We start from the raw sequence: 23515 nt of genomic DNA, 5'->3' as shown, positions 1-23515 counted from the left end.
TTGGGACAGAGACTTGGGATTAAGACATTGGATTGTGACTCTGGAGATCAGCGTTCTGTTTCCTGTGCCATTAGTATTCATTGGACCTTGGGGAAATTCATTTTCTCTCTCTGCTTCAGTTCCCCCATCTGTTAAAATAGGAATACGTTCTTCCACTATTTTTCTTGTCTGAATAGTAAGACAGTCCTTGGTGCATCCTATCTGTACATACAGCTGAAAGCACCATGGAGCTGCAGTCTTGGGTGGGGTCTTTAAAGTGCTATTTTAATCAGTGACACTTCTGGGTGAAATAATGTAATATGGAGACCTCCCATCCCACCAAATTATTCAACTCATAGGTAGAATCATCTCCCCTGTAGTTTTACCTTCCCCACATCTAGAAAGGAAGCTGTCAGAAGAAGTCAAACTGCAACAATTTAATGTTTCACAAGTTCCAAGCAGGACAGAATTAGAACAGTTTTGAAAAAAAGGGTCATAGTCATACATTAAGTGGAAAATAAAAATATGCAGACAGCATAAGACCAAGCTCTAAACTGAAACCCTTTACTACTTTTAAGCATTTAGTTACAAGAATTCAGAATCACTGAATAATACATTTTGCTCATAACACATGCTGCAAGATGGTGGTAGAGTTGTATAGATTATAGCAAGAAACTTCTCAGGCTACACTTAGTTTTCTGCAAGTTTCATAGTGTCTTATTTAAAAAAACAACTACATTTAAATGGCTTATCAAAAAGGGTAAGGAGTGTGTGTTTTAAATGTAACACTCTAAAATCCCCAGAGTTTCCATAAAGATTATTAGTAAGGGTTTTGAACAGTGAATGTAGTAATATTTGTGAACCTTTGTATTGTTGATTGTCATACCACTCTGTGTTAAGGGCTCTGAACTATCAGATGATAAAAAAAAAAAAAAAAACAAAAAAAAACTTACATTTACTACATGGTCCTCTTCAATCCCCAGAAATGGTATACGACAGATTAGCGTAGCAACGCAAGATGCTTTACTCAAACAAGATGAGTAAATAATTCCTTTAGTTGGAATCGTAAAAAAAAAAAAAAAAAAAATTTTACATACTTTAAGATTTCATTTCTACTTCTACAGAGTCGCTAGAAAACTGTCAGATAAATATATATTTAACAGTAATGATGCCTAATGAAGTAAGCTGCTTCAGATCACAGCTGAAGTACCAATGGTTCAGACATACCAGCTGACTAATTTATATCGAATAGTTTACCATACCAACATCAGTTAAACAGGAATAAAAATTTTACACAAGTGATACCTTTTGACCTTTAATTTCTACAAACACATTTATATCTTCCTTGCACAACTATAGCCACTTAAAAGTAAACTCACATGTTTATAAATTCTCTGCAGGGACATACGTTTTTAGGAAATACTGCATACAGAATATTCACATAAAATTTTTGCCATGTTTTACAGGCTGCCAAAAGGTTATTCTTAGCTGCAGAGTCAGCAGATCTTGAATAACTGAGCCTGTGTCATGCATTTAGATCCTGCCCATGCACATCCTTGAAGATGTATGAGAATGCAGCCATTCAAAGGAGTGTCAAGGTTGGAAATCCATCCCTATGCAATTCATTCAGATGACATTTCTCGTGCTTTAAACATTGTCAGTCTTGTTTATTTGTTTAACTAGTACAGTGCTGTGTTTTAAATAAAAGTGTACTTGAGATATGAATGTAGTGAAAAAAAATCTTTATATCTTGGTTATAGGAGATGGTGAATGGTTAAAGCAACAAACTAAACTGGTATGGCATGCAGTTAGACAGCAGCTTTTCTTTAATTAGATCACTCTTCAGTGGTTTCCAACTTCACAGCAAAGAAATTTCTCTCAAGATGACGACGTTGCCATCCATTACCATATGGGATCATGAACCTCAGCTTAATTGAAACTAAGCCATTTTCTTTTATTTATTTATTTTTTTTAAGCTAGAGAGTCACAAGTAGTAAGCTTTCATTTGCAGGTGACAGAGTCATACGTTTAAAATACACCTGAGATTTAGCAGTATTGTCTTTAGTAAAAGATGGCTAAGTTTCAGATATCAACACATCAAAAAAGTGTGTGAAGCTTGTTCTGTGAACTGTGTTGAAATGATGGCCATTAGAAAAAAAATCTTTACACAGCTTCACTAAATGAAAAATAGTTTTTCTACCATTAGGCATGAATCATTAAAAATCAGTATACTGCAAACATAAAACTTTTAAGATGCCTTCTATCACAATCCATTTTAAGCATACTTTCCCCACCCCATCCCCACTTCTGAACATCTCCAGTTCTGTCTCTTGCCAGCCATCACTAACAGAATGCACCGACAGAGTTTAAAATCTGTATAAAAATACAGTTTCAAAAAGCAAAAATATATGAAATTATCAGGCACATCAGAAGATGCCTTTACATAGTTCAAGGATTCCTTATCAAGAGGATGCAGAAACCACTAAGAATGGTAGCTAGCACATCATACATCTAGTACTGCAAAGATTGCTAACTAAATGTTTTGCTTTCACATCTTAGTCCCATACTGCAAAAGATTTACAGTAAATGAATATTCAAACATGTATTATCCCTTCATATACATGTACTACATATACATGTACTTGATTGGTTCTACAATCAAGTAACATTTCACCAGATATAAAGCTTGAATCTAGGTTTTAAATGAACCTTCATACATTGTGCTGTCAGCTTCTTCTGTCCCTTCAGAGGAAAGCAAAAGTTTTCCCACAGCTCTTTAGAAGATAAGTGTTTAAGACATGTGGCTTTGTTGTAGTCCAAATCTTAGCAGATTCCAATGCCAATGACACAGTATTATGGAAATCAACTAGATCTCAGTCCTTTAGTCAGACTTATCCTTTTTCTTCCCTGTTAAAGGCACTTTACTTGTGACAGCAGATCCTACAGCTGTAATGCCCCCAGCCATAGCAGAAACGCTTCCTTTAACCAGACTCACTCCCATGGAAGGCACTGCTGTAACAGCTGTTTTGGTCACTTCCAAACTTTTTCCTCCAATCCAGGCTACACCACCGATTGTGGCACCGACAGCTCCCTTTGTTACGCTGAAGATTCCACCAGTCACACGAGAAAGCATGCCAGGCTGCTGCTGTGGATGATCTTTCAATGAACCTGAAAAGGACAAAGTGTAAACATTTGAGTCAGTAATGTTGCGATTAAGCATTTTAAAAGAACACAGTTTATTCATAAGTATTGCTCCTTTTAATGACATGACATATTGTAAGATGCGAATCTTACACACACTCTTTTGGCTGCCTGCCTGGAAAGCGCCAGTGTTCCCAGAGTTGGTTCTTATTGAAAGGTGAGATAAATGGAGCAAAGCCTAAGGGTGCCTTGATGCCATTTTTTCACAACATGGATTAACGGACAGTGAGTCTTCCAAGTTTAGATCAAAGGGTACCCAAACTGAGGCTCCCCACAGAATCCTTTGGCTAATCCCCATCTCTTTCCCTTCCCAACTCCCTACCCCAAGTGTCAGTTCCACCTCAGCGCCTAAAGACCTCATTACCTCCATGTATCTCTCTGCTGGGCTTTGGCTACTAAAAAATTCAATTTTTTGCAGTAGGGCTGTCTCCCCAAGTGACAGAATTTCTATTCAGAAACAGAGCATGATATCTACTGGGCCTAAGGGAAGTTGAACTAACGTTGTGTTGGGAAGTGGTTGCGGGGAGGATATCCCACCTGGGGGGGGAGAAAGCTGTTTCGTTTCTTTTTCCTCCCTAATTTTGTTTTGTTTGGGTGGTGGAAGGAAGGGAGGAGGATGAGAAGAATAGAAGTTCAGGCTGGTTCTTTGCTCCACCCACCTCCTCCCTATCACCATGCTCACACATCCAGTTTGCCTACACTGGGCCCTTATTCTACATTTGGGGGAATTCAACATCCCTAAAGACATTTTAAGAAAGTGCACAGGTGCCCTGAAGTACCCCATACCCCAAAAGGCACTAAGAACTGCAACTAAAGACTTCCAACAGAAAACCCACCAGTTAAAATACACAGGAAAAACTCAAACCAAAAGATCTTGCTATATGTCACCCTATGCCTTCCTCCTTTTTACTTCCTGGCATTATGTTTAAAGTTTAATTATAAGCTTTGGGGAGCATTATTTTTTGTTAGTATTATTGAAGTGCCCAGAAGTCCCAGTTATGGACCAGGACCCCATTGTACTAGTCAGGGGTGCTGGAACAATTTTTATAGTGGGGGTGCTGAGGATGGAAACCATGTATTTGGTGTTTGTTATTACTACTTCTAACTAAGGGGTGTGGCAACACCCCCAGCACCACTGGCACAAGGCACTGTACAAACAAAGAACCATGTGTTTTATAAAGCTCCTTACATGTTCTAAATGTTGCATAATAAGCCCATATTCTGTACCTATGGTACGACTAAATATTCTCAAACTAAGAGGAAGCTTTAGAGTTACAGGAAAACATCCTAAACTAGATTGCGCTTCTGTAAGCTTAAAATTGGAAATCCATCCTCATTATCCTCGTACATTTTAGTATTCCAAGTTTCTAAATGTAAGCTTCCAGATAAAGAAAGAGAGAAAGACACAGAGTAAACTTACAGTGGAAATGCTAACCCAACCTTAACTATAAAAGCATATAGTCTATAAACAACAGAGGAGTTTGAGCAGTTTGCAGTTTTCAACACTATTAGATGCTGGGTTAGAAAAGCTTCCACACATACACCTGACAAATAGCCTAGTCTAACCATACAAAAAGGCACCAAGAGCATTTGTTTGCATGGTATTTTCAGCATCTGGAATTTACTCCATTAATACCACAGTAAAACCAAGAGTTCCAAAGCAGCATTCTACAGTGCCAATGTTTATTTGCCTCCCACAGTGCTCAGTCCTCCCCAAGTCCATTGCTCTTCTTTCTCTGACACATGTTTCAGAGACAGCAGGGCACCAACAAAGGGCCATGGTAATGAAGTAGTTCAGGAGCTACATAACTCTTATGATAAGGTAGCGGAAGAAAGAAATTTAACTGTGTGGGAAATAAGCAACACACAGAGAAGTGAGCAAGTGAATGGTGGTGAGTGGAACCAAGGAAAAGAGAGAGACGCAAAGAGGAGCTAAACAGTAAGTAGAGCAGAAATGACTGGGAACAAACAATCAAGGAAATAGAGAGCACATGCAGGAAAACAAGTGAATGAGAAGTAGGGCAGGAAGAACAGTGAGCATCTCCCCAGGGAGTCACTCACAGACTGCTCCTCCAACAGGACTCAGCCCTGACTTGGAACAGTTAGAATACAGTTCAGTTTTCAAGGCCTCACTGCCAGTAGAAGTGATGAGTTTTGTGATGTGGACATTTATGCACTAGGAAATGAACCGAGATCTACAATTCATTTCACATATGGCACAGAATAGTCAATGATAATGCTTTTAGTCAGTACTGACCTGGGCGAGAGTCAAACCAGTGAGTTAGGCCACGTCTACACTACACTTTTATCAGCAAAAAACTTATGTTGCTCAAGGGGGTGAAAAAACACCCTGGCATAAGTGGTAGTGTACACCACACTACATCAGTGGGAGAGCTGCTATTGCTGCTTGTTGGGGGAGTTCTATTATGTTGATGGGAGAGCTCAGAGTGACTACATGAAAGATCTTAAGGTGGCGCAGCTGCATCAGTACAGCTGTGCCACTGTAAGGTCTCTAGTGTAGACACAGCCTTAGAGATGTAAGTTTCTATATCCATTATAAATGTCCCTAGAACACTTCAGACAAGAGGTGCCATCTCAGTATTGGAAACAATGGCGATAAAAAAAAAAAAGCAGAGGGCATGGTAGCCTCTATTTGGGCATTAAAATGCTGCCAGCTTGCATTAATCTTTCTAGCAGGGTGGGAGATTCACTTACAGTTGTAAGACATTTACAAGAAGTAAAGAGGGAGAAATTAAACTTAAAATAAAAAAAATTAAAAAACCCACCATGAGTCACATGGCAAATGGAGCACATTTTGATTAAGATTCAACATCTCAGACCCTGGTCAATCTGTCCGGGAGATATTCAAGGTTCAGAATTGCTTAATACAAAGGATATTATGTGACATATTTAATATTAAATCTTTTTTCAATATACAAGACGCTTGAAGTTTCCTAGATTGAAAGAATAGTTTGTCAAGTTCCGAGGGGGACGAGGGGGATAAAATAAAATAAAAATTTACATTTCGATTGCAGTCTGTTGGTTTCCTACAGTAAAACGATTCTTATGACAGGAGGAGTTCTAGATCTTGTTACAAGATCAGTCAAAAAGGTAGCTTGACTAACTCTCCTTCTCAATAACATTAATGTGTTTAGAGTGAGTAGGAAAAGGGAGTTTGCCACACTGAAGCTAGTTATTGATATTTGCTATTGACTCATAATAGAGATTAACATTAGAAGGGAGGGCCATAACAGTCCCGGTCACAATCACCCAGAAAGATGCTATTAAATATATTTGCTGAAAAAGGAACAGCAAAGAAGTTGGTATCCCACTTTCCTCAAGGTACTTTAGGTGGCAAATCCTTAGTCAAAAGCCTATTAATAATTTCACTTGAGTACATGTGTTAGTACAACCATGTAGTTTTAACAGTGGAAACAACATTATTTCATTTCTTCCTTTGCTGTATGTTAGATATGCAGCCATGGACTACTAATATTCCTCACAGCTACTGGCATTTTCTAGATCTGTTCCATGAAGCTTACTGTTTGCTAACTGGCCTCGTTTCTGATCGCTACAACGAAGAAAGAATTAAATTTAGGAATGTTCTGTTTATTTAAGCCGAAAATGTATAAGCACATAGCACCTGTTCAAGATGTTGGCTCTACCAATCATGCAGAACAATCAGCTGCCTATAGAACAAAGGTTTACCGTGAGGGCTGGTGTAAAATGACTGCAGTCTGCAAAGGGTATTTATATTTTCCACTTTTGCAGAAAGCACTAGACATATTAGAACCAACACTGCTCTACACAATAAATACTTTGCAATTCTGTAGTACTTTTCACCCAGAAATCTCATAACCAGTCTTTCTTCTTCAAGAGCTTGTTCATGTCAATTCCAATCAGGAGCGTGAGCACACACGTACACGGTAGCCAGAAGATTTTTCTGCTAGCAGCATCCGTGGGGTTGGCCTGGGTACCCCGAGTGGGGCCTTCATGGCGCCCAATAAAGGGCCCTGCTAACCAGCCACCCCCTCAGTTCCTTCTTACTGCCAGTGAAGGAACTTCCTCTTGCTCTGGCAAGCAGTTTTGCAGTACTTTCAGATTTTGCTTTCAACTGTTAGTTCTAGGTGGTTAGTATAGCGTAGTTAGTTCACTAATAAGTTTCAGTTACGGGAGATTCCCCCCTTCATTTTTCTCCCCCCGTTATTTGTCACTGGGGCATGCCACAATCCCTGGGCTTCAAGACTTGCCAGGACCACGTGAAGCACATGCCTAGCAGTGACCCCCCACACCTCCTGTTTACAGTTTCTGGATGAGGGTCACCAAAAAGACTGCTACAAGATCTGTGGGGAATTCCGACGGAGAACTCTTAAAGAGAGGGAGCAGCGGCTTAAAATCCTCCTCATGGAGGCAATTCTCCAACTTCAGTCAGACCCAGGTGCCGGGGATCCCGCTCCCAGTACATCTTCGACACAGAGCACGCCAGTGCCACCTTCCTGGAGTCTTCCAGAACTGGGGCAAAGACAGACAAGACACTGCCAAGAAGGCTTGGCACAGTCATGAAGTCTCTCAGGGGCACTCCAGCCTTTGGCCCTGATCCCAATTGCCGGCACAGAAGAAGAGGATGGAAAGAGGTCGATCCCCCTTGGCAAGATCCAGGGACCAGCCATCAGTGGCACCTCAGTTGGGCCATGGCTCCAAAGCTCACAGTGGAGCTATGTCAACTCTTGCCCAAATGAGACAGTCAAGTCCGGGCCCATCACACTCCCCAAACCGCTCACCAGAGGCTTTTGAGGTGGGGCAGGACCTGCTGATACTCACGGCGCCATTCTTGTCCCCAAGGCAGGAGGATGCGCCAGCACCACAGGCTCCATCCCAGCACTCCGTTCCGTCAAAGGGAAAGCCGGTGATGTCATCATGCTGATCCCCGTCACCTCGGCACCCGCCGATGCCAGCGCCTCCAAACAGGGAGCGCAGTCGATCCCTAGGCTCCCAACGCTCTACAATGAGAGGTGCAGCGCCACCCTGGTCCTCCTATTCTGAAACATCAGAGTCGGAGTCGTACCACTCTGACTATAGTAGGAGCAGAAGGTCCAGCTCAAGGCACCATAGAAGGTCCTGCCCGATGCAGTGGCCCTCACAATGGCAGAACCTGGCTCAGTGGCCCTTTTGGACTCCATGGGCTTTCCATCAAGGCCAGGGTCAGAGCCAAGGATCCCGCTCAGGAGCTGCATCAGTGGCATCTGCAATGTTGATTCTGTTGTGGCGGAACAAACGCCATCGGCACCAACTGCGGCACCGCCCTCGACACTGGAGGTGTCAGCGGCTCAGTGCAACAGTGTTGGCTGCACCTTTGGCACCAGCATCTGCACCGGGGTCTTCATGACGATGCTATGCCAGGTGTCTGCACCAGCACGGGACCCAACATCGGCACCAATACTCACAACCCTTCACAGTGCCAGGACCGGGCCAACAGTCCCATAGTCCCCTCGGGGGTCACAAGATCCCTTGGGTGGGGATGATAGAGAGCAACCTCCTCCTCTGGTGGACGACGACTCCTCCTCACCAGATGAGGCACTTCTGTAGCCCCAGCTCTGGAAGACGCTAGGATGTTACAGCAGCTGCTGTGCCTGGTTCCCCAGGATCTGGGCAATAAGGCGAAGGAAATGGTAGATGATGCAGATCCTATGGCTGACATCCTGGCCCCCTGTGGCCCTTTCTGTATCGCCTTACGTTTATAAAGACAATTATGGACATGACTAAATTCACGGCGTTGCTCCCCTCAGACTCCGAAAGCTGAATTTTCAGCTTTAGTTGAGGAGTGGAGACTGATCTCCAGGGCGTCCCTGCAGGCAGCACTTGATGGCGCAGATGCTGCCACCAGGGTTATGGCCACAGGCATAGCCATGAGAAGGGGCTCATGGCTCCAGGTTTCTGGTCTCCCCTATGGAGTCCAGACGACTTTACAAGACCTGCCTTTTGAGGGGGAGACTCTTTTTTCGGAGAAAACTGACAAGACGCTAAACAGCCTAAAGGACTCCAGAGCCACCTTCAGGTCCCTGGGCCTCTATACACTGTCAATGCAGCAGAGACACTTCCGTCCACAGCCTCCTCAGAAGTTCAGTCACCAGAACCGCCAAGATGGGTCCAGGAGGAGAAACAGGACCAACAGGAGAAGGCCACGTCAACCCTCTGGCCAGGGCTTGGGACAACCCAAGCCATCTTCAGGGCCCAAACCAGCCCTAGGCAGGCATGGTCTAGGATGGTGTACCACAAAGACTGGATCCACCCTGCCTTACCTTCTCGTCCCACTACCCCCTTTCTACTGGGCATGATCCCATATCACCTCAGACCGCTGGGTGCTCCGCATGGTAGAAAGGATACTCCATCCGATTCTGTGCCCTCCCGCCCTTCCACTCCCACTTCCCCGTCCCTCTTCAGGGACCCTTCTCACGAGTAGCTCCTTATCCAGGAGGTGCAGTCGCTCCTATCTTTAGGGGCGGTGGAGAAGGTTCCTCAGTAGCACAGGGGCGAGGGCTTTTATTCACGGTATTTCCCAATACCGAAAGCCAAGTGCAGCCTCAGGCACATCCTGGACCTGCGAGAACTCAATAAGTTCAGGAAGGAACTCCAATTCCTCATGGTCTCATGGACCTCCATCACCCCTTGGATCTAGTAGACTGGTATGCGTCCCCGACTTGAAGGATGCGTACTTTCATATTGCAATCACTCAGCCCCACAGGAAGTACCTCAGGTTTGTGGTGAACAATATCCACTACCAATTTACCATTCTTCCATTCGGCCTGTCAGCAGCACCTCAAATCTTCCCCAAGTGGAAGCTCAAGTCAAATTTATCAGGGCCACCTTCGACAATCTGGGTGTCCTTCTAAAACAAAAGAAAATCAACTCTGTTCCCTGGTCAGAGACTAGAGTTTATAGGGACAGTACTGGACTCGACCCAAGCCAGGGCATACCTGTCGGAAGCAAGGTTCCAAACCCTGGCTGGTATCATTCCAGCTCTCAGACAGTTTCCCACAACCACATCAAGAAACTGCCTTAAGCTTCTGGGACACATAGCTTCCTATACCTACATGGTGCAGCATGCCAGACTCAGGCTCCAACTGCTCCAGTCATGGTTATCATCGGTGTATTGACCAGCCCGGGACAGGATCGTGACCCTGCCTCACGCAGTCCTCGACTCCCTCCTGTGGTGGCTCGACCCTCAGTTCCCTTCTCCAGTTTACAGCCGTCTCTTTTGCTAATGAAGGACACATCAGATTTGGGCTTTGGAGCATATCTAGGAGACCGCAGGACTTAGGGTCTCTGGTCTCAGGCGGATCTGGCTCTCCACATCAATGTCAGAGAGCTGAGAGCGGTGCGCCTGGCGTGCCAGACCTTCCAGGCATACTTAATGGGACAATGTGTATCAGTTATGATGGACAACACCAGGGCAATGTTCTATATCAAAAAACAGGGGGGTGCAGGCTCCTCTCCTCTGGGCCAGGAAGCCCTCATGTTGTTGGACTTATGTAGAACATTCAATACACCTACAAGCGTCGGACCTCCCCGAGATACAGAACAAGCTGGCGGACCACCACAGCAGGTCCTTTCACAGCCACGAGTGGTCCCTTCACTCAGATGTCACAAATTCTATCTTCCAGAGGTGGGGATTTCCCCAGATAGACCTATTCGCCATGCAATGCAACAGGAAGTGCCAGCAGTTCTGCTCCTTCCAAAAATCACAGCCCGGGCTCCAGAGTGGAAGCATTCCTCCTCCCATGGGGAGGTTGTCTCCTATATGCCTTTCCGCCCATACCGCTCGTTCACAAGGTACTCCTCAAGATCCAGAGGGAATGAGCTCAGGTTCTATAGATAGCTCCAACTTGGCTCTGCCAGCACTGATACACATCTCTCCTAGATATGTCCGCGGAAGCTCCAGTTGCCCTGCTGCTCTCCCCAGACCTTCTGACACAATATCATGGTCGTCTCCAACATCCGAGTCTCAGGTTCTGCACCTCATGGCATGGAAGCTCCATGGTTCAACCTGGTGGAGCTTCCCTGTTCAGGTCAGGTTAGACAAGTCCTCCTTGGCAGCAGGAAACCCTCTACGAGAGCTACCTACCTTGCCAAGTAGAAGAGATTTTCAGTCTGGTCAGCACTGCACCATTCGTTCTCAACACTGGCCTCGGTGCCGCTTATTCTGGGCTACCTCCTCCATCTGAAGCAGCAAGGGCTTTCAATGTCATCAGTAAGGGTTCACTTGGCCGCCCTCTTGGCCTTCCACCCAGGCATGGAGGGCCGCTTTGTCTTTGCTAACCCTATGGTCAACCGGTTTCTAAAAGGACTCGCCAGGCTATACCCGCATGTCCAGCAGCCTGTCCCGGCTTGGGACCTCAACCTGGTCCTTTCTAGACTCATGGGACCGCCCTTTGAACCCTTGGCATTGTGCTCCCTGCTCTACCTCTTTTACAAGGTTGCGTTCCTAGTAGTGATAACCCTCGGCCAGGAGGGCATCTGAACTTAAAGCCCTAACATCAGAGGCCCTACACTATGTTCTATAAGGACACGGTTCAGCTCAGTCCTCATCCTGCTTTCCTACCAAAAGTTGTATCACAGTTTCACATCAATCAGGACATCTTTCTCCTGGTATTCTACCCTAAGCCGCATTCCAGTGGCAGGAACAGAGACTTCAGTCACTGGATGTCCATAGGGCACTAGCCTTCTACTTTGAGAGAATGAAGCCGTTCAGAAAATCGGTTCAGTTATTCATGGGGGTGGCGGGCAGAATGAAAGGTCTGCCTGTGTCGTCACAATGCATTTTGTCATGGATCACATCCTGCATTTGTGAGTGCTACAACCTGGCGGGGGTTCCTGCACCTCCAATCACTGCGCATTCCACCAGGGTGCAGGCTTCATCAACAGCGTTCCTGGCTCAGGTTCCCACTCAGGAAATCTGCAGAACGGTGACGTGGTCCTCCATTCATGCTTTCACCACGCACTATGCGATTACCCAGCATGCCAGAGACGATACAGCCTTTGGTAGAGCAATGCTCCAATCAGTGGATAACTCCGACCCCACCTCCTGAACTTGGGCTTGAGAGCCACCTGACTGGAATTGACATGAACAAGCACTTGAAGAAAAAACGGTTACTCACCTTCTCATAACTGTTGTACTTCAAGATGTGGTGTTCAGGTCCATTCCAATACCCACCCTCCTACCCCTCCGTCAGAGTAGCTGGCAAGAAGGAACTGAGGGAGTGGCTGGTCAGCAGGGCCCTTTATTGGGCACCATGAAGGCGCAACTCCAGGGGGCACCCAGGCTGACCCCACGGATGCTGCTAGGGGAAAAATCTTCTGGCTATCGTGCACATGCACTCACACGCACCTGATTGGAATGGACATGAACAACACATCTCGAAGAACAACAGTTGCGAGAAGGTGAGTAACCGTTTTTTGTTGTTGAACCTCCTGGAACTAGCCAGGTGTCCCGTTTGTAGAATTTGGAAGTCCTTTATGCCATCGCTTTACAAAAGACTGGTCAAGTGACCTTAGAACTAAGCCTTTCCTCAAAAGAGAAGCCTGCCAAGAAATTCTTAGAGAACTGATCTTCATGCCAAGACTGAAATTGGCAGGCATCCACGTTTGGCCATCTCTTTAAAATGATGAATTTTTAGAATTGCATCAGATACGAAGGCCCCATATGACATGTAAGGCCAGAAAAGTTCATCAGGACAACTTAAACATTTAATTACAGAAATTGCATAACTAAGTACATAAAATATGAAGTCTGCACTGGAAACTGAAAGGTCATCCTCAGAACTTTTGCCCTGCTTAGAAGTTCTATTTCATTTCCTCCCCCACTCCAATTAACATCTGCCATGTGAGCACAAGTTTAGGGTCCAATTCTGACACTCATGCACAGGTTAAGAAATTCCTTTCCTCGCAGACAATGGTAACACTCACAGAATAAACACCAGAACGTAGCCCACTAAGATTTAAGATCCAAAAATGAAACTCTGACATCGTAAAACAAAAGTCCACTGAATCCAATGGATTTCATTTTCATAATAATAGAGGAGAGAGTAAGTAATATCATGCCCTCATGATTAAGACTGAATTGATTTGATTGGGAAACAATATGTAATAAATATTTTACTCAACTAATTGGGGTGTTTATAGCTATTTGAAATTGGCATTTTTTCAAGTTAGACTTTTTTTTTAAAAATTCCCTAAAATACTTGCAAGATTTTTATTTACCATTTCATACATTTTCTCCCCTCTAACCAGTTCTGTCGACCAAAATACAAGGTTACACAGGGGAAAAAAAAACAAACAAAAAAACCCCACAAGTGTTTATTCTCTTCCTTACATTCAGTTTGAACATCTTTATGCTCCATAATCTTTCTTGTTTTTGGGGGGGGGGGGGAGGGGAAGAGAGAATAGCATTCCTCTCTGCAATCCTCCTCCTCAGCCATCTTTTTGTTAACAAATGAGCAGTAGCTCCTCCATGGTGATTTTAATCCCCTTCTCTCTCCCTGTTCCGTCAGTTCATCTTCTACTCTTTCCCCTTCACTCTTATCCAGTTTTGGCAGTGCTTTAATTTCCTCCTCTCTCTCTTCCCCTCCCCCCCCCCCATCTCTTTACTCAGTTGATGTGCTCTAATAGAGTGCTGCCAGATTGAGACATTAGTTTATGACAAAGGGATGAAGAGAAGTTTACCTTAAGTAATTCAAGAATTTTTGGAGAAAGATCAAAATACCACTGTTAAATTGGGAATCTGTCTGACTTGCTCAAGATAATGAATGTAGGAAGCTGAGAAAAGCACAGCTGTCTTATTTTTCTTCCACAAAGACTGAAAGTTAACTTGAGCTATCCCATGTACACAATTTGAGCAGGACATTTAAATACAACCCATTCTCTATGGACTTAAAAATAACAGTACAGTAGAACCTCAGAGTTACAAACACCAGAGTTACAAACTGACCAGTCAATCACCCATCTCATTTGGAACCAGAAGTACGCCATCAGGCGGGGGGGGGGGGGGGGGGAAGGGAAGGAAGAAGAGGACCAAAAAAATTCAAGTACAGTACTGTATTAAACGTAAACTACTAAAGAAAAAAAAACAGGGAAAGTTAAAAAAAGATTTGACAAGGTAAGGAAACTGTTTCTGTGCTTGTTTCATTTAAATTAAGATGACTAAAAGCAGCATTTTTCTTCTGCATAGTAAAGTTTCAAAGCTATATTAAATTAATGTTCAGTTGTAAACTTTTGAAAGAACCACCATAACGTTTTGTAACACCTCCATTCCCGAGGTGTTCGTAACTGAGGTTCTACTGTACCTCTTTAAAAACTAAAATTTGGGTAGAACATGCTAGAGCAGGGGCGGGCAAACTTTTTGGCTTGAGGGCCACATCGAGTTTCCAAAATTGTATGGAGGGCCAGTGTCTCCCCAAACAATCAGGCATGGCCCAGCTCCCACCTCCTATCCAGCCCCCGCTGCTTCTCACCTCTGCCGGCTCCCCTGCCCCATCCAAACCCCCATCCCATGACAGCCCCCCTGGGACTCCTACCCCTGCTCCCTGTCCCCTGACCACCCTTGGACCTCCCACCCATGACTGCCATCTGCCACCCCATCCAATCCCCCCTCTCATTCCTGACTTGCCCCCCTGCCCCATCCAACCACCCCTTCTCCCTGTCCCCTGACCGCCCCCCCCCGTCCCATTCAATCTCCAACCTTCCTGATTGCCCCCCGGGACCCCTGCCCCCATTCAACCCGTTCCCTGCCCTCTCACCAACCCGACCCCTATCTACACCCCCACCCCCTGACTATCATCCCCAACACCCCTGCCCCCTTACCGCGCTGCCTGGAGTACCGGTGGCTGGTGGCGCTACAGCCACGCCGCCCAGAGCACTGGGTCAGGCTGCAGCTCTGCAACTGCGCTGCCCAGAGCATTGCGTGCTGAGGCTGGGGGGGGGAGAGGGGGAGGACAGCAGGGGAGGGGCCGGGGGCGAGCCTCCTGGGCCAAGAGCTCAGGGAAGAGGGTCCCGCAGGCCGTAGTTTGCTCACCTCTGTGCTACAGCATAGGCTTGTCAGTGGGGATTGTAAACAGGTCTCAGAACATCCTACCCACCGTCCTTTTCCTTATAGCTAGGAAGGAGGTCTCAAGATTTTGCTGCTGTAACATGGGTTTGCAGTATGGAAGAGGTTGAGAACCACTATGCTAGGGAATCAATTTGCTTTTCTTCCCCTGCCAACCCTGCATTTTGTACCGATTACCCCTCACTACTGTTACCAATAGGACAATATTAACCCACCAGACCCCCTTCCCTCTATAGTTAGGAGGCACTACTTAATAGTAAACAAACGTATTTCATTTTAAATGGGTAACTAATGCTGTAAGAAAGTTGTGATTTTTTGATTCAAAAGTTGTGGCCAGTTTGATATGTGTGCAGGACCTGAACTATTGTTCTGTAACTGCCTAGATGTTGAGTTGGCAGCAGGGTCTTTACCCTCTAAAAGGGGCTGGATACCCTGCCCCCCATTTCTCCAATCCCCAGATTAGGTGTGGGGGACGGACGGACAACAAACACCTGTACCCCAGAACCAGCCCCAGAGAGCCTTGGAGGTCCTGCGGGGTGCGGACTGGCACCACTGGAGCTCTCCTATCCCAGCCCGGTGCAGGCAAAAGCCTCAGCTCCTACCTGGCCTCACTTGTTGGGACCTCCCCAAGCTCATCCCTTGGCAAGACTGGGCAGCCATGAAAGGCAAAGTCCTTAAGGTCACAAATTTCAGAGTAGCAGCCGTGTTAGTCTGTATTCGCAAAAAAAAAAAAAAAAAAAAAAAAAAAAAAAAAAAAAAAAGAGTACTTGTGGCACCTTAGAGACTAACAAATTTAAATTTGGAGAGGAAGATGATGTCTGTCTGTATCTGTATGAGCTTTTGTTAAAAAAAAAAATTGTTAGTCTCTAAGGTGCCACAAGTACTCCTTTTCTTTTTTTAAGGTCACAAAGAACCACTGCTGCTTGGTGGGCCCAGCTTGCACCATCTAGCAGAGACAGAACTGCACGTAGGCAAAATGTGAGGCTAGTGCCAGAAGGGCCACGTGCCAACAGTGGCATTCAGCACAAAAATCAAGCCAGCAAGCAGGGCCAGCCCCATCTTCCTCTGACTCACAATAAAGGGGTGGGCGAGCCAAATGTAAGTAGCATTGAAACTTTCTGAACCAGGCCGCAATGCCAATCAGTTTTCTTACAGCCTTAGCTTTTTCCACACCCTAGAAAAAGCCTGCACACAAATATAGCTTTCAAGTACTATTATATTCTGAAGTGTGACTAAAGAACATGGGATCCTGGGTTCAGTGTTTGCCACTCAGTGATCTCCATAGCAAGTATGCTCGGTTTGCAAGGAAAACTACCCAGCACAACAGAGACAACCTGGCTGCTCAAAAAGTATTTGGTTTTAGGAGATTACATGCCAGACAATTCTGCAAACAGAACTCAATTAATAATTCTGCCGATGCGCAACTGAGAAAAGAATCCAGCTCACTCGCCTATAGCCATATTTCTCCTCTGTAGCACTAACAGAAGAAAAAGCTCATCAGAATAAGTGAACAGATTTGATTTTGGTTAAAGTCAACAGAAATTGAATAAGATGCTTTTATATAATCCAGCAAGTTTGAGTAAATGTGGTTCTGTTCTGAAGACAGCTTCCAAAACTGGTCATCAGGTTCAATGTTTTGTCTCAGTGATTCCTGAATCAGACGTATTTTAACTAGATCTTTTTCTTTAAGCTGCCAGCCCTTCAAATACAGCCTAGGATCTGAAAGTCAAACCGAGTTCTTTCCATCTCACATATTAACACTAGTAATAAAGGTTCAACTGGCAAATTGTGCTCTCAGTTACAATAATGCAAACTCAGTCTAAAAACTATGCCTTTTAACACTTGTGCAACCTCACTGCCTTCAATGGGTTTGCACTAGGCAATAAATTTTACTTAGTAAACAATTCTGTTATTGTGCAGATAGAATAGAAGCCAACTCACTCAATCTTAAATGTGTTAGCTCTTCAGGGCTAGCAGCAATAAAAGAATGTCATTAAAACAAATTAGAGTACTTAGCTTAATCCTTGTGTGCAGGAATAAATTATTCTCACAGTCATTCTTTTCAGAAATGAACTGCTCTTCAGTTCATTTTCTTACCATCAAATAAAAGATAACAGAAACTTAGTATCTACCTTCTGGTGGTTCGTCGTTAAGGTATGAAGGAACTTCCTGTTGATTTTTGTCTGTTTGATTCATTATTGCCTAAAAAAGAAATTCACACCTACTGTATATCATTTCTGGCAAAATCTGAAACAATTTTAAAATTTAAATACATGCACATAAAAGTTCCCTCAAAAGGACCCTCTTTTCTGTATGAGATAATAAGTAAACAGCAAAAAGAAAAGGAGTACCCGTGGCACCTTAGAGACTAACAAATTTATTAGAGCATAAGCTTTCGTGAGCTACAGCTCACGAAAGCTTATGCTCTAATAAATTTGTTAGTCTCTAAGGTGCCACGGGTACTCCTTTTCTTTTTGCGAATACAGACTAACACGGCTGCTACTCTGAAATAAGTAAACTGCATATTCATTACTATTTTTAATCAATGGCTGTGGGTTCAGATTCATCTCCCCAATTCCAAATACTGGTGAAGAGTCCCAGAAAATGGAGTCTTTAAGCATAGAACAGGGTCAGCAGATACAGTGCAAGCATCCTTGCCTCACTAGCTTGTCTCAACCCTGCCTTGGAGGGATTGCCTTAGACTTGCTGGAGAAAAGGGGGGCGGGGCGTGAAGAAGCCAATGGGGTACTGCAATACCTGGCTATAAAATTACAGAAGAACAAATTAAATGGTAGAGGTGCAGGAGAGCATACTATATCCAAGAGATTCTTTAGAACCTAGAGAGACAATTTAAGTGATAGGGAACATACAGCAGAATTTGAATGGGTAAAAATTCCAAGTCATAAAAATACACCAGTAGGGTTCTATTACTGGTTTCCTGATTTGGGAGAGGCAGCAACAGTAATAATGGTCTATTTTAAGCATCTGAACAAAGACCCATCAAGTTGCTTCTCTATGCCTTAAACAGTTGCTTTTTGGACCAGCTAGTTCTAGCACACACCGAGATGAGAGACCTCTCATCTCAGTCTTAAGTAAGGATTTTGTTCAAGTAGCAACCACAGTTGAGCCCCCTAATAGCAACCACAGTATAATTAAGTTAGATACTCTTAAACATCATACCAATAATGAGTACTGAATTTCAGAAAGTGCACTATCTAGTCAAGAAAGACTCTAAACTGGAAAGTAAAATTAGAGTCCTTAGACTTATCACGGAGGCTACTAAAGCATACGTCTCAGAATACACACATACCTTTAAAGAGAAAAGGAACTAGGAAGGCAAGAAAAAAATAAGCCGTAACTATGGTTGACTAAACGGCAAGAATCTAGAGATTATTTCAGCCAAATGGGTATCCTTCAGGAAGTGGAAATCCAAACCTTGAAGACAATAGAAATGAGCATAAGCTATAGCAGATGAAATGTAAAACTGCAATTAGGAGGGCTAAAAGGAATTTGTAGCGCAATAGTTGAAGTATATAGATCAGAGGAATGCAAGTTTGTGAGATGCTACGCCAGTAGGAAGCAACTGAAGCTCATAAGGACGCTATATAAAAGCAAAGTTATTTCTTTGCATGACTCTTCACTACAGACTATGTTGACAAGATAGGTACCTCAGACCTACTCTTGTCAGGTAATAAAGATGAGGTAATACAAGAGACTCATTTCACAGAGAAGGTGTTACAACACACAGAAACTAAGAGAGACGTCAATAGGCCCAGATGTTATACATCCAAGAGATCTGAACGAACATAAGAGCGAAGTGACTGAATTGCTAATGAAAGCATTGTAACAAATTGCAATCTTTAGGAGCAGTTACCCTGAGAGAACTGAAAAATAGCTTTAAAAAAAAAAAATAGATGCTATGGCAGATATTGAGAACTACTGACTAGTAAATCTTTCAGTACTTGGCAAACTGATTGAAGTGATAATTAAAATCAGAATTAGAGACCAACCAGATGTACATATGATAGACTAATCAGCTTACCGTCTATAAAAATGATGCCTTTCTAAGCTATCAGAATCCTTTGAACGCATCAACTAAATAGTGTCTAAAGGAGAACCAGCTGAAACTATTTGGCCTTTCAAGAACTTCTGTAAAAGATCCTCACAAGAGACTGGTAAAGAAATGATAGAGTCACATAGGATAAAAAGCAACATACTGCCAGGTATTAGAAACTGGCTAAAGAGACAAAATGGAGAATAAGAATAAATGGACAGTTTTGAACATGGCAAAAAGATTAGTAGCAGGGGGCCACAAGTTTTAATGCCAGGACTACCTGTTTAAATATATGTACTAATGAACAGAAAAAGGAGGTGACCAGTGAGGTAACAAGTTTCACAGATAATTTGTTGTATTATGGTAGCACCTATCAGCCCCCAAAAAGGATCAGAGTCCCAGTGTGCTAGGCATGGGTACAAACATGAAACAAAGACAACCATGCCTGCCCCAAAGAGCTCAAACTATACATGACAGACAGGAAAGTTCGACAAAATAGACAGATGGGGTGGGGAGAAGTAGGACAAAGAGGTAACTAAGTGAACAGCTATACAAAGATTAGGTTATTTGGCACTAGAAGATAACTAAGAACTTCAGATGAACCTGACAAAGGTAGGTGAACAGGTAGCAAACTGGGAGATGAATTTCAGACTAGAAATTTCTAGTCTAAAGATGAAGCATAAAAGAAAGAATAGCAGTATATAAAACAAGAGGTATAGAAAAGTAAAAAGATACTTTTATTGTCCTTCATATAATAAAAGAAGGAAAGTATGTTCAGTGAAACTGAATAGCAGCAAATCTGAAACTGACAAGGAAAAAAGCTTGTGGGGGGGAGGGAAAAAAGAGCATAGTTAACCTGTGGAACACTCCACCACTAGGAATCTTTGAAGCAAAGAGCCAAATAGGATTTTTTTTTTCAACTCAGATATTTCTACAGATGAGTATCTAGTGCTACATTAGACAGGGGTAAAACAATACTGTTTTAGTGGGATATGAACCATAAAGTATGAGAGTTTAAGACTATCCTTGCCCATTAGTGGATTGGAAGAAGCTTCCCCTGTGAAGAGATTATTCCATAATTGTCTACTTCAAGATTTTTTGCCAATTTCCCTGAAGCATCTGATACTGACACACAGGATACTGGACTAGAAGGACCACTGGTCTGATTTGGTATGGCAATTCTTATTTACTAGTCTACATCTCCCTTTAGATTATTGGGGTCTGTAATAAGTGAAAACATTAAACACTGAACCCTGCACCGTTCCTCAGATGTCATCCACAACTTGATGGTTTAAACATTAAAACTTCTCTCCATTTGTCAGTTTCTAATTCATGTTGTAATATTGTACTTATTTTAATCTAGTTTACATTCAGCCGTCTCCTTTATCAGTTTAATGTCATCATAGAAATAGCTTGCCGACATCTAAATACTACAGCTAGTATCATGGTTCCCTAGTTCTCAGGTTGGTTTATCAGAATCTGTTAGAACTGTACTGATTATAATTACAAAAGGTGCTATAACAAAAAGGTTAAACTGGATGACCCAAATAATTATAGGCTTGTCAGTCTGACATCAATTGTGTACATGATAATGGAGTGGCTGATGCAGGACTTTAATTAAAGGAGGGTAATATAATTAACACCAATCGACATGAGTTTATGGAAAACAGATCCTGTCTAACTTGATGTTAGTATCTTTTTTTGATTAGACGACAAGTTTGGTTGATAAATGTAAGTGTTGAGATAATACACCTAGACTTCTGTAAGGCATTTGACTTGGTACCAAATGACATTTGATTAAAAACCTCAAAAGATAAAATTAACATAGATTAAGTGGATTAAAAGCTGTTACAGATCTCAAAATGTAACTGTAAACAGGAAATCATCATCGAGTGAGTGTGTTGCCAGTGGGGTCCCGCAGGGATCAGTTATTGGCCCTATGCTATAACATTTTTATCAATGACTTGGAAGAAAACAAAAACAATCACTGATACAAATTTGCAGATGACACAAAAAATGGGGGAAATGAAAGGACACTGATACAGAGTGATCTGGACTGCTTAGTAAACTGGGCTCAAGCAAGCAAGATGCGTTTTGATATGTGTAAATGTATACATCTAGGAATAAAGAATGTACGCCATATTTACAGGATGGGGAACTCTATCCTGGGAAGATTTGGGCGTCATGTGGATAATCAGCTGAATGCGAGTTCCCAGTGCAACACATTGGCTAAAAGTGTTAATGTGATCCTTGAATGCACACAAAAGAGGAATGCTGAGAAGGAATAGAGAGGTTATTTTACCTCTGTGTTTACCACTGGTCCAATTGTTGCTGGAATACTGTGTCCAGTTCAGGTGACCACAGTTCAAGAAGGAGGTTGATAAATTGGAGAGGGTTCAAAGAAGAGCCACGAGAATAATTAAAGGAATAGAAAACATGCCTTGTAGTAATAGACTCAGCTCCCTGAATCTATTTAGTTTAACAAAGAGAAGGTTAAGGGGTGAGTTTATTGCAGTCTATAAGTATCTACATGGGGAACAACTACTTGACAAAATGGAATCTTCATTCTAGCAGAGAAAGATCTAACACAATCCAATGGCTGGAAACTGAAGCTAAACAAATTCAGACTGGAAATAAGGCGTATGTTTTTAACAGCGGGGGTAATTAACCCCAGGAAGGGTTGTGGTGGACTCTCCATCCCTAGCAATTTATAAATTAAGACGATGTTTTTCTACTTTTCTCTAGGAATTATTTTGTAGAAGTTCTATGGCCTGTGTAATGCATGAGGTCAGACTAGATCACAGTGGACCTTTCTGGCTTTGGAATCTACAAATCCAATCTAACAATTAAAACTGGAAGCAAAGCATTAGCAACATGTAAATAAAAATCTGATTTAAATTAAAATTAAATTTTAATCTATCCTGATATATGACTTAACATTCATAATTAAAGTAGCAAGTTACTTATTGAAAGTCTCCATTTTCCTATCAATTTTTCCAAAAAGTTTTTGGTGGGCTGAAATTTTGATAAACATTATTAGACTGAAATTTTCCTAACAGACTAATTTTTTGGTAAATGTGTAGAAAATCCATTCAGCTATTTTTGAGTTGTTGGGTCAAGAAATAATTTATTTCTGAAAAAAAATAAGCGTTTGTACACGGCTACTTCAAAAGATGGGTAGTTATGAATAAATACTGTAGGATGAAAACAGTAAATTATGTAGTAAGCAATCAAAAAGTGGGGTTTTGCTCAAGTACAAAATAAACTGCTGTTTTAAGTTACAGAACTATGAAGTTATGCAAAAAAGCCATGCAACTATATATTATATAGGTATCTTCAGAGCAGATAACTACACAGCTTTAAGATGCTACAGCTAGAGGTTATAGTTCTTTTTTTTTTTTCTTCCTTTGAAGACATAAAAAGAGAACCAAGTGCAGAAATGTATAATATGGAAACAGAGTTGCATGTTTCAGAAAAGACAGGAACTATGTAAATTAGAATTCCTGTATCAATGTTAACTCATCTACATTGCAGATATTCAGCACTTTTGATTAACCAAGAGTAGGGAATCCATATGGGCAATTCTCAAGGGGGGGGGGGGGAGTTACTTACCATGGTAAACAGTGATTCATGGAGAGGATGGCCCATATGGAACCCCATGTATCAAATTAAGGATTCCTATGTTAGTGAAAGAAACTGGAGGGTGGTTGGAGGGACAAGGTGGGCCTATCTGGGTCTTAAAGGACACTGCTTGCTAGAAGTTGCTGATCTTGTATAGGACTCTTGCATCAGACTGTTCGGGATGGACAAAATACAGTGAGGGAGAGGCAGCTGTTGAATATTTATTTTTATCCTCACTGTTCAATGAATGAATCTGTCTCATTCACTGTATGCTATCCAACCCGTGCATTTAAAGAGCTTTGAAACCTGGCCTCATTTATTACACAGAGTATAATATGTCCACAGAAAAATGTTTAAAATGTACCCTCAACTACAGTATAAATCCAGATTTATGTGGATAATTGCAGACAGAATGTATATAAAATAAATATAAAGAGTTCAAAAATAAAGAGTTCTGTGAATTTTTGCCTCATTCCCCCTGCACCATCCAACCTGTATACTGATACAGAAACATAAGACAGTATGAGTTAATGTAATTAAGAGGTGCATCATAAAGCGTA

At 42.7% G+C, this 23515-nt stretch overlaps 1 protein-coding gene across 3 annotated transcripts in view; it reads right to left on the bottom strand.

Annotated features, from left to right (window-relative positions):
• Positions 1-401: 401 nt before the first annotated feature.
• Positions 402-23515, bottom strand: part of TMEM263 (transmembrane protein 263) — a 31241-nt gene continuing 8127 nt past the window's right edge. For 2 of the 3 annotated variants that reach the window (XM_038386920.2, XM_043519760.1), the window contains 2 exons: positions 17413-17482; positions 402-3147 (listed from right to left, as the gene is read on the bottom strand). In XM_038386920.2, coding sequence (XP_038242848.1) covers positions 2861-3147; positions 17413-17476 — 351 coding nt within the window. In that variant the 5' untranslated portion in view covers positions 17477-17482 and the 3' untranslated portion in view covers positions 402-2860. Of the gene's footprint in view, positions 3148-17412; positions 17483-18590; positions 18716-23515 lie in introns of all 3 variants that reach the window. The other variant, XM_038386921.2, reaches the window with a different exon arrangement.

This window comes from Dermochelys coriacea, chromosome 1 (genome assembly GCF_009764565.3).
Source record: "Dermochelys coriacea isolate rDerCor1 chromosome 1, rDerCor1.pri.v4, whole genome shotgun sequence".
Taxonomy (NCBI): domain Eukaryota; kingdom Metazoa; phylum Chordata; order Testudines; family Dermochelyidae; genus Dermochelys; species Dermochelys coriacea.
Note: the sequence above shows the minus strand (reverse complement) of the source record. Positions and strands in the feature narration are given on the sequence as shown.